General features: G+C 39.4%; 1 protein-coding gene across 3 annotated transcripts in view; it reads left to right on the top strand.

Annotated features, from left to right (window-relative positions):
• Positions 1-13,435, top strand: part of NEIL3 (nei like DNA glycosylase 3) — a 46,511-nt gene that overhangs the window by 9,130 nt on the left and 23,946 nt on the right. For all 3 annotated transcript variants that reach the window (XM_055567464.1, XM_055567463.1, XM_055567462.1), the window contains exons 2-3: positions 6,256-6,383; positions 13,187-13,321. In XM_055567464.1, the coding sequence (XP_055423439.1) occupies positions 6,256-6,383; positions 13,187-13,321 (263 nt within the window). The remainder of the gene's footprint in view (positions 1-6,255; positions 6,384-13,186; positions 13,322-13,435) is intronic.

Genomic DNA, 13,435 nt, shown 5'->3' with positions numbered 1-13,435 from the left:
TAGACATTATTAGGAACCCTGGCATTTAACTTTGAGCAAGAAAAAGTGGAGGTTTTCATTAAGAACCCATACTTCCCCCGTCCCCAGGGTTTTATGGTTTCTTTTAATTTATACCTTCTGAAATGGACATTACAGTGGTTTAAGAATAAGTGGCACAAACATTTTCGATATGAATTGTACTCAGAGATTTTGTTTAGCTAATTATAACAAAACCCAATGATGTGTTACTGTTGAATTACATCTGGGTGTTTTGATAATGGGGAAGTTTTAGATGGCCCAGTCTAGTCATTGAACAGTGAGCAGTTATCCTTACAGAGTGGGAAGCTTTCCCCAGAATATGATCTGGTTTTTAGATATCTAGAATAAGGCCTCGCAAGGCCTCACACATAGTAGAAAGTCAACAAGCTTTTCTAAAATGAATAAATCCAGTTCAACAGCCCTGAATGGTACATTTTTTATGTGGAGGGTGTGTGTCCAGATGCCACCTGCCATCTTTATCCTTAGAGGATGTCAAAGTCGTAGACAGCCAAGTGAGTGACATGAACTGTGGTAGCTGTTGGCTGAGAATTTTAAACTAAATGGTGTTAAGTTCTTGCAAAATGGTTAATTTAGTTCTGTGAGCAGACTTCCCAGGAGACATTGCTGCTGCTAAGTCACTTCGGTCGTGTCCGACTCTGTGCAACCCCATAGACGGCAGCCCACCAGGCTCCCCCGTCCCTGGGATTCTCCAGGCAAGAACACTGGAGTGGGTTGCCATTTCCTTCTCCAGTGCATGAAAGTGAAAAGTGAAAGTGAAGTCACTCAGTCGTGTCCGACTCTTAGCGACCCCCTGGACTGCAGCCTACCAGGCTCCTCCGTCCATGGGATTTTCCAGGCAAGAGTACTGGAGTGGGGTGCCATTGCCTTCTCCGTTCAGGGAGACATTAGGAACCCATTTACTATTTTATTAGATATGGTGATACCACTGTCTGTTTCAAGGTTGTCGTCTCTGTCTCTGCCAGGAGCCATTACAGAACTTGGTAAAGCCAGATCAAGGAGAGAAAAGGAGGTCTGAACACTGGGGTCATGGTGCACACAGGTGCTTAGTGAAACATAGGGATGTGCACTCAACCTGGAACAGGGAGAAACTCCCTCACAAGGGAATCAAGCGCAGGCTGTGAGGGTTCTGTATGTCCCAGAAAGGAAGTATCCTAGGTTCAAGGCAGGGCGAAGGGTGTGCGGACTGGCATGGTGATCTTTTCCTGCATATGGGATAGATGATGGGTTTTAGATTTAACTTGTAAAGCTTAAAGGAAGATGCAAACACTGGGGTGACAGTCATAGCACATTATCTCCTAACCAAAAAGTGGGGGATGCTGCTGTGGTGTCCAGGGCTGTGTGTGTGAACCAGGGCCAGATTCCCACCAACCTTCTTCACTGGAAACCCAAACAAAAGTCAGAGGACTTCAGAGGACATGGTTAAAACCAGTTGCTAGTAAAGGATACTGGGAGAGATAAGAGGCTTTTGGCTCTAGAGTGACAGACACACAGGCCCCCGAACCATTAATTTAGAAAAGGAAGGTTTAAAAGGTCAAAATCCTGAAAAATATAAAACCTAGCCTATGTTGAGGCAAAGGTTATTCAAAACTGATATATATCTGCTCTATTAATCATTATCTTCAAAGTCTCTGGGCTAATTTATGAGAATTTTTAACTACTAATTGGTTGTCATGGAAACTCACCTCAAAACTGCTGTCATAATGTACACTTGGTTTGAAGTGTATGCAAGAGACAGCAAAAAGTCTTGTTCAGTAGAAAAATTTCAAATTCTTGGTGCTTCTCAGTTTAGGGTTCTAAGTGATTTATTTATAAAAATAAGGCAAATGTGAAAGAATGTTTTTCTCTCACTGAGTACTCAGGCTTGCTGTGCCAGTACCTCATAACCACTGATTGGTGCTAGAGTTTATCCAACTCTTTGTGATCCCATGGAATGCAGCACCCCAGGCTTCCCTGTCCATCACCAACTCCTGGAACTTGGTCAGACTCATGTCCATTGAGTTAGTGATGCCATCCAAACATCTCATCCTGTCGTCCTCTTCTCCTCATGCCTTCAATCTTTGCCAGCATCAGGGTCTTTTCAAATGAGTCAGTTCTTCCCATCAGGTGGCCAAAGTATTGGAGTTTCAGCTTCAACATCAGTCCTTCCACAGGACTGATTTCCTTTAGGATGGACTAGTTGGATCTCCTTGCAGTCCAAGGGGCTCTCAAGAGTCTTCTCCAACACCACAGTTCAAAAGCATCAATTCTTTAGCGCTCAGCTTTCTTTTTGGTCCGGGTCTCACATCCATACATGATTACTGGAAAAACCATAGGTTTGACTAGATGACCTTTGTTGCAAAGTAATGTCTCTGCTTTTTAATATGCTATCTAGGTTGCTCATAACTTTTCTTCCAAGGAGCAGGCGTCTTTTAATTTCATTGCTGCAGTCACCATCTGCAGTGATTTTGGAGCCCAAGAAAATAAAGTCTGTTACTGTTTCCACTGTTTCCCAATCTATTTGCCATGAAGTGATGGAACTGGATGCCATAATCTTAGTTTTGTGAATGTTGAGCTTTAAGCCAACTTTTCCACTCTCCTCTTTCACTTTCATCAAGAGGCTCTTCAGTTCCTCTTTGCTTTCTGCCACTAGAGTGGTATCATCTGCATATCTGAGGTTATTGATATTTCTCCCATAGTCTTGATTCCAGCTTATACTTCATCCCGCCCAGCATTTCACATGATGTACTCTGCATAGAAGTTAAATAAGCAGGGTGACAATATACAACCTTGAGGTACTCCTTTCCCAATTTGGAACTAGTCTTTTGTTCCATGTCCGGTTCTAACTTGTTTCTTGACCTACTACAGATTTCTCAGGAGTCAGGTAAAGTGGTTTGGTATCACCATCTCTTTAAGAATTTGCACAGTTTGTTGTGATCCACACAGTCAGAGGCTTTGGCATAGTCAATGAAGCAGAAGTAGATGTTTTTCTGGAACTCTCTTGGTTTTTCTATGATCCAAAGGATGTTGGCAGGCAATTTGATCTCTTGTTCCTCTTCCTTTTCTAAGGAGGTTTGAATATCTGGACAGAGAAAGCAATGGCACCCTGCTCCAGTACTTTTGCCTAGACAATCTCATGGATGGAGGAGCCTGGTAGGCTGCAGTCCAGGGGGTCGCTAGAGTCGGACACAACTGAGCAATTTCACTTTCACTTTTCACTTTCATGCAGTGGAGAAGGAAATGGCAACCCACCAGTGTTCTTGCCTGGAGAATCCCAGGGACGGTGGAGCCTGGTGGGCTGCTGTCTATGGGGTCGCACAGAGTCGGACACGACTAAAGCGATGTAGCAGCAGCAGAACATCTGGAAGTTCTCGGTTCACGTGTTGCTGAAGCCTAGCTTGGAGAATTTTGAGCATTACTTTACTAGCGTGTGAGATGAGTGCAATTGTGTGGTACTTTGAGTATTCTTTGGCATTGCATTTCTTTGGGACTGGAATGAAAACTGACCTTTTCCAGTCCTGTGGCCACTGCTGAGATTTCCAAATTTGCTGGCATATTGAGTGCAGCACTTTGACGGCATCATCTTTCAGGATTTGAAATAGCTCAGCTGGAATTCCATCACCTCTACTAGCTTTGTTTATAGTGATGCTTCCTAAGGGCCACTTGACGTGAGACTCCAGGATGTCTGGCTCTAGGTGAGTGATCACACCATTGTGGTTATATAGGTCATTAAGATCTTTTTTGTATAGTTCTTCTGTGTATTCTTGCTACCGTTCCTTAATATCTTCTGCTTCTGTTAGGTCCATACTGCTTCTGTTCTTTATTGTTCCCATCTTTGCATGAAGTGTTCCCTTGATATCTCTAATTTTCTTGACGAGATCTCTAGTCTTTCCCATTCTACTGTTTTCCTCTATTTCTTTTCATTGATCACTGAGGAAGGCTTTCTTATCTCTCCTTGCTATTCTTTGGAACTCTGCATTCAGATGGGTGTATCTTTCCTTTGCTCCTTTGTCTTTAGCTTCTCTTCTTTTCTCAGATATTTGTAAGCCCTCCTCAGTCAACCATTTTGCCTTTTTTCATTTCCTTTTCTTGGGGATGGTCTTGATCCCTGCCTTCTGTACAATGTCATGAATCTCTGTCCATAGTTCTTCAGACACTCTGTCTATCAGATCTAATCTCTTGAATCTATTTGTCACTTGCACTATATAATCGTAAGGGTTTTGATTTAGGTCATACCTCAATGGTCTAGTGGTTTCCCCTACTTTCTTCAATTTAAGTCTGAATTTGGCAATAAGGAGTTCGTGATCTGAGTCACAGTCAGCTCTCAGTCTTATTTTTACTGACTGTATACAGCTTCTCCATCTTTGGCTGTAAAGAATGTAATCAATCTGATTTGGGTATTGACCATCTGGTCAATGATGTCCACGTGTAGTGTTGTCTCTTGTTTTGTTGAAAGAGGGTGTTTGCTATGACCAGTGTGTTCTCTTGACAGAACTCTAGTAGTCTTTACCCTGCTTCATTTTGTATTCCAAGCCCAAACTTATCTGTTACTCCAGGTATCTCTTGATGTTCTACTTTTGCATTCCAGTCCCCTATAATGAATAGGTCATCTTCTTTTGGTGTTAGTTCTAGAAAGCCTTGTCAATCATCATAGAACCATTCAGCTTCAGCTTCTTCAGCATTACTGGTTGGGGCATAGCCTTGGATTACTGTGTTATTGAATGGTTTGCCTTGGAAAACAAGCAGATCATTTTGTTGTTTTTTGAGAGTGCACCCAAGTACTACAGTTTGGACTCTTTTGTTGACTATGAGGGCTACTCTATTTCTTCTGAGGGATTCTTGCCTACCATAGTAGATATACTGGTCATCTGAATTAAATTCACCCATTCAAGTTCATTTTAGTTCACTGATTCCTAAAATGTCCAGGTTCACGCTTGCCATCTTCTGTTTGATCACTTCCATTTACCTTGATTCATGGACCTAGCATTCCAGATTCCTATGCAACTTGTTCTTTACAGCATCGGATTTTACTTCCATCACCAGTCACATCCACAACTGGGCATTGTTTTTGTTTTGGCTCTGTCTCTTCATTGTTTCTGGAGTTATTTCTCCACTCTTCTCTAGTGACATACTGTCTCCTTTTGTTCGTAGACAGTATCTAAACTGTTTTATAGTTTTATAATCACAGCATATATATATCTATATAATCACAGAAGCTTGGCTTCTGAGAAAAGCTTTATATCTGCCATCATTTTCTCTGTCATTATGCATTTTTACTTCGAAGGCTAGTTGATTTAGTTCTTTAAAAAAGAAAATGGTTAGTTGACATGGTTTCTCAGATATATGTAAACTCAATGCATTCCTTCCCTTCACCCACAGGAGTCCTGATATTTTATGTCTGTAATTACCTTGGTCCTTTTTATAATGTTCAGTATATATGTTGTAATTCTACCAATATGTTGTTTGGTTTCCATGCTGATGGGGGAAGGTGTACTGGGCTTCCTTTTCCTTTATTTTGAACATTACAGTTGGGGAGCGGGAGAGGAGCAGCTCTGCAGTCAGAGTCCCCTCCCCAGGGGGACCCGAGCCCTGCCTCTGACCCTCTGTGTCCCACAGAGCCATGAAAACCGGAGGTCTCATGTCTGAATGTCCAGTAAATGCCTTTCTGATAAAATCTGGCTCCTTACCTTTGGGGTACTCTCTCACTTTTACTTGGGTTTTGCCCTCTTTTTCTTCCTTACTGGTTTATGAGTTCATCATCACAGGTCAAAATTTATTCTTTACCAAAATATACTATTTACCTATATTCTTTACCTATTTTATTCTTTACCACATTTAGATGTTTTTATCTGAATGCTCTTCCAAGGACCTTGGCTGTACTTTGGAAACGAAAGACTCTGTGCCCTAGTTTTTAACTTTAAAACATTCATGTCATTTCCCTGTGCCTTATTTTCACATGCACAGAGCAGTATAGTCCTGGGAGAAATTCATTTTGATTCTGTGCCAATGACTTTTTTTTCCACTTAATTTTTTTTTTTTTCTTTTGGCCTCTCTCTCTTTAAATAACTGCCTAGTAATTTAACAAAATATATGTAAACAGCTATTTACATTACTCGACTTATTGGAGATGATTCTTCTAATTGGGATGCACCTGAGCATGGAGTAATATAAAAATGTTAAGATTTAAATTATGATTTTTGTTTTAAGTTTGTGTGTTTACACATGTGTATTTTCTCCTAGGCTGCTGCACTGAATAATAATAAAAATTCCAGTCAGGATTTCTTGAGACTGTTTAATGGACATGGTTACAGTGGTGTGGAAACTTTGGGGAAGGAGCTCTTCATGTACTTTGGGCCAAAAGCTTTACGGTAAGATAAACCTGTACAATACCTCTGGCCTCTCTATGTTTAAAGATCTGCAGAAGGCTTTTCTTGCGGTTTGCTACATGTCACATTTAATCACGGAGAAAGTACTCCACTTTTAAGAGAGCTCTACTACAAGAGGTTGAAATTTTTGAAATTATCGTGGAAAGCAGCAAGTAGAATAAAGTGTGATGTCATCATTACTTGGAGAGCTAGTCAATTTATTTCTTAAAAAAAAAAAAAAAGTCTGGCAAGGTTTCCCAAAGGTTGTTAGAACAACGCATCTCTGTTTCGCTCATCTCCAAACTCCCGGTGGTGCCCTTTCCCCCTCTTGTTTTTACCAAATGTTTATTGCATTAGTGACATCATTTTCTTTATGACACCTCCTAGTTTGATTTGAATGTCTCTCCAGATTTGTATATTTTTCTCTCTTCGTTCTTTCTCCAAAGGCTTGTACAGAAATGGAAGCTTACCTGTACGTTTCAAAAACTTTCCACAGAAGTAACCGGCTCTCTGCTGTTTTACAGTGCTTATGGAAATTAGTTGCTAACTTACAGGTTGACTTAGTGATAAAGGTGTTGAAATGTATGTAGTCACCTATCTGGTTTTTTGCAAAAAACATGAAAAAGTCCTATGAAATAATACGTCTGTCAATTTTGTCTTCTTGGAGTTTAGCCTAAGCTATCACAAACTGTAACTTTAAACTTTAAAAAATTTTTCTTTTAGATGTTAAACAGTTTTCACCTTCTTGAAAGTTCTGCTGTTGGACCCTGTGAAGATGAATAGTGTCATAGATAATATGACTACATGATTGTTATTTATTGCATCTCATCTTTTGCTTGTTTTGAGTACCTCAGAGTTTACCTAGTTGCTTTTCCTTTGACGTGTTGTTCTTGCATTGTCAGCAGCTGCTGTCCTTGGAGAGCACTGTCCCTTCATGGTTTTTCTTCGTCTGGAATTGATAACATCACATAACCTCTCAGTTCATGTAGGAGCAGGCTGCATTGTTGTGGTAGTAGATTGATTGATGTGATTGAAAATTCTTTGTTGTGAACAGAGAAGGACGCAATGGGATCCATGTGAGATAGTTGAAAACATTGATATGTTATTGATTCTCTGGTGTGAGGTGCAGATTTATTTCTGTAGAATGAGAGGGAGGTTTTTATCATGTCTTCTCCCCTAGACTGATAAGGGGAATCATTTCTCAGTGAAAGGCTGTCTGTAGGTGTCCACTGAAGTTCTCAACCAGTGCAGTTGTTTGCTCAAATTCAGCGACATAGTACCATCCCTGGCAGGTATGCGTCTCAGCTTATGGATGAGGAGCAGCATGGTCCCTATTTCTTTGCAGTTTCTGCAGCCTCAAATACTATTTAATGTGACAATTCAAGGTCATTGGCAGATCAGCTGTTTGAATATGAAGTAAGCAACCTAAATTCAACTGTATTCCCTTTCACAGTTTAACACAAGTTACAGAAATGCTCTCCTGACTTAAGCTTCTCAGGAGGATGAATGACTGTGTCAGAGAAATGGGATCCTGTAGGAGGCTGCACGTCTGTGAGTGTGAGATAGGAACGTTGTCTTCACTTCTGACCTGTTTTCTCCTCACCAGGCTGGTCTGCTCTTTCGAAAGCCCATAGCCAGAAATGTGCTTAATGATCACTTACAGTATTCTCTCCATAGGCAGCATCTCACAATTAAAACTGCCCTTGGATTTTGATGCATCTTATAGGTCAGGCTGTGAGTCTTCCTGGGAGTCATTTGTTGTCAAAGTGAAATACAGGCCTAGCCCTCTGTACCTTCAGAAAGGTACAAATTAGATACTGACTATTTCTGTTGCTAAAAGATGTATCTAAGTGGTCAAGCACTTGGAACAGTACCAGAAAATAATAAAAATGATTTAACATACATTTATTTTAGGAACAGAGTTGTGTTATGTGTGATTAATACCTATACTCTTTCTAAACACTTTTTAGAAGCTTTTAATATGTAACAAAAAAAGCCATGTTTAACTTTTTGTTAAATAATGTATCATATACTCATTAGAGCAAACTAAGGATAATGAACAAATAAGAATAAATGTATACTTTCACAGTCCCACTACTGAATAGAATATCTACTAACTGTGGGTGCATATATTGCCGATGCTGTGTGTGTGTATATCTGTAAATCTATTCACCCACCCTTCAAGCCGCTATTTTCAATCAAAATGATACAGCTTATATTGTGGATTAACCTGTATGTAAATATATTTTTAAATGGGTATCTTTTCCAAAAAGAATTTGCTATTTCTAACTTGTGGTTTATATGAATAATTATTACATACATGCATACAATAATAGTTACATACATACTCAGAGACCAAAACTTGTATCTGAAATATTTTGGAGGTTTTTCCATTTTAGTGAAGCATTACACATTATCAGTTTTGTAATTTAGTAATTTATTGGAGAAATGCAAAGGATAATGTGACAGTTTTTTTAGCTTGCTGGAAAATCTTTAAGGAATCCATGATATGCTGCATATAAGAGCGTTTTACAGCTTAAACGTAGCTTTGTAATCTGTTACATAACATGTTAGGAAAAGTTGGAGTGTGATAAGGACTCCAAATTTTACACTTTAGAGTAGTAAATACCTTCTGTTTGTCCAGTCTGCCCTCTTAACTTTTGGGGACAGCATTTCTTCTGGAAACTGGTTATCTGGCCACAGTAACTGGAGAGTTCAAGTTGAATTTAGCGTTTCTTTCCTAACACAATTGATTGGGTCAGTCTGAGTTCTTTTGTGAACTTTCTCAGGTGGAGCTGAGGAGAGTTAGCCTCTCTGTGATGGAGGGAAGCTGGGATGCGAGGTCTTAGGACTTGTACATGGCCACTAGCTTGTCCAGAAAGACAAGGTGATGGAAGATACAGCCAGTCTCTGTAAAACAGAGTCCCCAAGGCATCTTCGTCCCTTATTCCCTCTGTCCCTGAGATCCAGCTTTCCTGCACTTTGATTCTTCAGCCTTCCTAAGAGCCATGAAAGTAAAAAGTGAAAGAAAGTTGCTCAGTTGTGTCCGACTCTGCGACCCCATGGACTGTAGCCTACCAGGCTCCTTCATCCATGGGATTTTCCAGGCAAGAGTACTGGAGTGGGGTGCCATTGCCTTCTCCAGGAGATCTTCCCAACCCAGGGATTGAACCCAGGTCTCCTGCATTGTAAGCAGATGCTTTACCATCTAAGCCACCTGGGAAGACCCATGAGCTACCAAATATCCCTTAATGCCTAAACTTTTTGAGTTGAGTCTCTGTCACTTGCAATCTAAGAAACCTGATCATTAAAGTATCTATAGGTTGTTGTTCAGTTGCCAAGTTGTGTCCGGCTCTGCGATCCCGTGGACTTACAGCAAGCCAAGCTTCCCTGTCCTTCACTATCTCCCAAAGTTTGCTCAAACTCATGTGCATTGAGTCAGTGATGCCATCCAACCATCTCAGCCTCTGCTAATCCCCTTCTCCTCCTACCCTCAGTATTCCCCAGCATCAAGATCTTTTCCAGTGAGTCAGCTGTTCCCATCAGGTGGTCAAAGTATTGGAGTTTCAGCTTTAGGATCAGTCCTTCCAGTGAATATTCAGGGTTGATTTCCTTTAGGATTGACTGGTTTGATCTCCTTGCAGTCCACGGGACTCTCAGGAGTTTTCTCCAACACTGCAGTTCGAAAGCATTAATTCTTTGGCGCTCAGCCTTCTTTATGATCCAGCTCTCACATCCATATGCATAATTACTGGAAGAACTGTCGCTTTGTCTATACGGACCTTTGATGGCAAAGTGATGTCTCTGCTTTTTAATATGCTGCGTAGGTTTAAGCATCTTTTGATTTCATGGTGCAATCACTGCAGTGATTTAAGAACCCCAAAAAATAAAATTTTCCACTGTTTCCATTATTCCCCTTTCTATTTGCCATGAAGTGATAGAACTAGATTCCATGATCTTAGTGTTTTGATTGTTGAGTTTTAAGCCAGCCTTTTCACTCTCCTCTTTAACCTTCATCAGGAGTCTCTTAGTTCCTTTTCACTTTCTGCCATTAGGGTGGTATCATCTGCATATCTGAAGTTGTTGATATTTCTCCCAGCAATCTTGATTCCAGCTTGTGAGTCATACAGCCCAGCGTTTCTCATGATGTATTCTGAACGTAAGTTAAATAAGCAGGATGACAGTATACAGCCTTGATGTACCCCTTTCTCCATTTTGAACCAGTCAGTTGTTCCATGTCTGATTCTAACTGTTGCTTCTTGACCTGCATACAGGTTTCACAGGAGGCAGATCAGGTGGTATTGTATTCTTATCTCTTTAAGAATTTTCCATAGTTTGTTGTCATCCACACAATCAGAGGCTTTAGCGTAGTCAATGAAGCAGAAGTAGATGTTTTTCTGAAATTATCTTTCTTTTTCTATAATCTAACAAATGTTGACAATTTGATCTCTAGCTCTTCTGCCTTTTCTAAATCCAGCTTGTACATCTGCAAGTTCTTAATTCATGAAAAATAAGGTTTTGAAGCAGTAACTTATTTTCTATTTTAGTTACCGTAATGGTTTTATGTGTAACTGGAGAAAATATACAATTTTCTTACTATCACTTCAGCTTTTAGTTTGGACACAATTTGCATATTAAAATGTTGGTTGTAAGTTGCAGCAGCTCAATTTAAACAATTTTAATAATTATCTGTTATCAGAATATGAGTGTCTTTTAATACCTGAAGATAATGGAGTCAGCCTTCAGGTAGAACTGGAAGCAAAGACTAAATGCTATGAGGACTCTGCATTCCGTGATTCTCTTCCTCTGAAATTCTCTACAGTCTACAGGCCTCCTTTGGCTTTTCTGGTGCCCAGTGCCCTGTCAGTAATATCATATCACAGACAGCTCCCATCTCCCAGGTCTCCCAGTCCTAACAAGAAACTGATCTCTGTCCCAAATAAGTTTGTCAGGAGAACTCTGATGAATCCAGCTTGACTCAAATGTCCATTCCTGAATCAACTGTGTCAAAAGTGTGGGATCAGAGGAAGGGACAGAGACCGCCTCTGGTGGGGCCTGGAGCCCACTGTGGGTAGGCAGTCATGTTATGCACAGTGAATGAGCTCAAGAAACCAGTTGGATTGGGGTGGAGGGAACTTGAGATGTCAAGAAATAAGGATCTAGTCAAATTTTCCTAAACTGGGTTGATAACAGTGAGGAATCTGGAAAACGAATCTGACTCTTGAATGCAAGTACAATAAGGATGTCTGTCCTAGTTTATAAGGCATCAGTATGATAAGTGTAGTAACAGTGCAGGTATTTACTATGCCTTGAAAATTTTCATGATACTGTTAAGTTTTTCTTAGTTTTAGACAAAGGGTATGTAACAATAAACAAAATTTGTTTTCTTGGGGCGTGGTTATCACAACAGTTTGCTATTTCATAAAAATTAACTAAAATTTGTTAATTATAAGAAGTTATTTTTATGCACATTTCTCCCTAAATAGATTTGTAAGACCATAAAAAGGTATATGTATGTGTATTTGATCCAGGGTTCTTACTGAGACTACTCCTGCCTTTGAATTGGGTCTTAACCTTTGAGATTTTATATGTGGATGCAGTTTCATTATAGAAAATGATTTAGAATCCACTTTATGAGCCATGCAGCTGCAAAGATTTTAGGTATGATGGCTTCTGGGCATGACAGTTGTACACCTTTCACTGGGGTTGAACCTCCATAAGCTAAGTTATAGAGTACTTACAGGCACACATTTTTCCTGTCAAGAACTATGGGGCATGTAAAATGCATATATGATTGATAGTAGGGCACACAGAGTTTAAAACCCACATTTTTAAAGTTAGATTGGTTAACCTTGTACATTACTATAACATGGTGCTTTGGAATTAGAAGCATAAAGCGGTAACATTTGCTGCCAAAAAAGCCATATTTATTAACTCAACAAAGCTATAAGGAGAAGGATTTGAAAGGCAGAATACAATATTTCATCTTGAGAATCATTTCTGATCTTCTTCATCAGAAGTCTCATAGAACCACTTTTTTTCTTTATTTTTTAACTGGACATGCTAATCAATCCTATAAAAACTGAAAGGCTATGAATTTTTCATCACTGCACTGTGGCTTTCAAGTTAACTGTAAATATTTATAAATCCCCTCTTCCCAATACATATGAAGGTAGAAGGAATATGAAAGAATTTAAGACAATGGTATTTTGACTTGTTCTCTTTTCTTTTGATCTGAAAGATTTTGTAAAAAATTGTTTCATTGTGTTATCCCAAAGCAGGGGAAGGGGTAAAAAAGAATAAGTGTCTTAAGCTATAGATCTCATTTTGGAATGGGTACATTTCCAATCCACTGTGGCTAGAACTAAGAAATATGACTGTTTGTAGCTTTGTAGAATTCATAAAAACACCAACGGTAGGCAATTTAAATTTAGCCTTATCTCACCCCAAGCCTTTGAATCTCAGAAAAGGCTGAGAAAACAGTCGACTGTTGTGTGAATAAAAAAGATACTTCATCTGACAAGAAAAGAGAACGGGGGGATGTTTTCTTGGAATTATTGTCAGGGTCTTATTATTTCTCTAGGAAGTTATTTTATTTGTGGGTTGAAAAAATGATTGCCATATCTTGTTTTATAAGGATGCAAAACCATTAACAAAAAAAAATATGTGATATTAGCTATCATTTTGTGCCCTTGAGTGTTTATTGTGACTGGTATTTGTTTGCTTATATTTCAATAAATGAAGAACAAAAATGTAATGCACAGTATACTTTCTGCTGCTCAAAGATGGGTTTGATTTTGTTCCAGGATTCATTTTGGAATGAAAGGCTCCCTCGTGATTAATCCACTTGAGTCTAAAAATAAGAATGGAGTTTCTCCTGTTTTTGAAGTACAGCTCACCAAAGATCTGATTTGTTTCTTTGACTCATCAGTAGAAATCAGGTAAAAAATTAAGTTAGAAAATGCTTCTGCTGCAAAACTGCAAAGTTGGCTCTGCAGTTGGGTTTGGGATGTCACATGTGGAAATGAAAAAATAAACACAAATTTTTAAAAAGT

Source organism: Bubalus kerabau, chromosome 2, assembly GCF_029407905.1.
Source record: "Bubalus kerabau isolate K-KA32 ecotype Philippines breed swamp buffalo chromosome 2, PCC_UOA_SB_1v2, whole genome shotgun sequence".
Classification (NCBI taxonomy): domain Eukaryota; kingdom Metazoa; phylum Chordata; class Mammalia; order Artiodactyla; family Bovidae; genus Bubalus; species Bubalus kerabau.
This window is presented reverse-complemented; position numbering and strand designations above follow the sequence as displayed.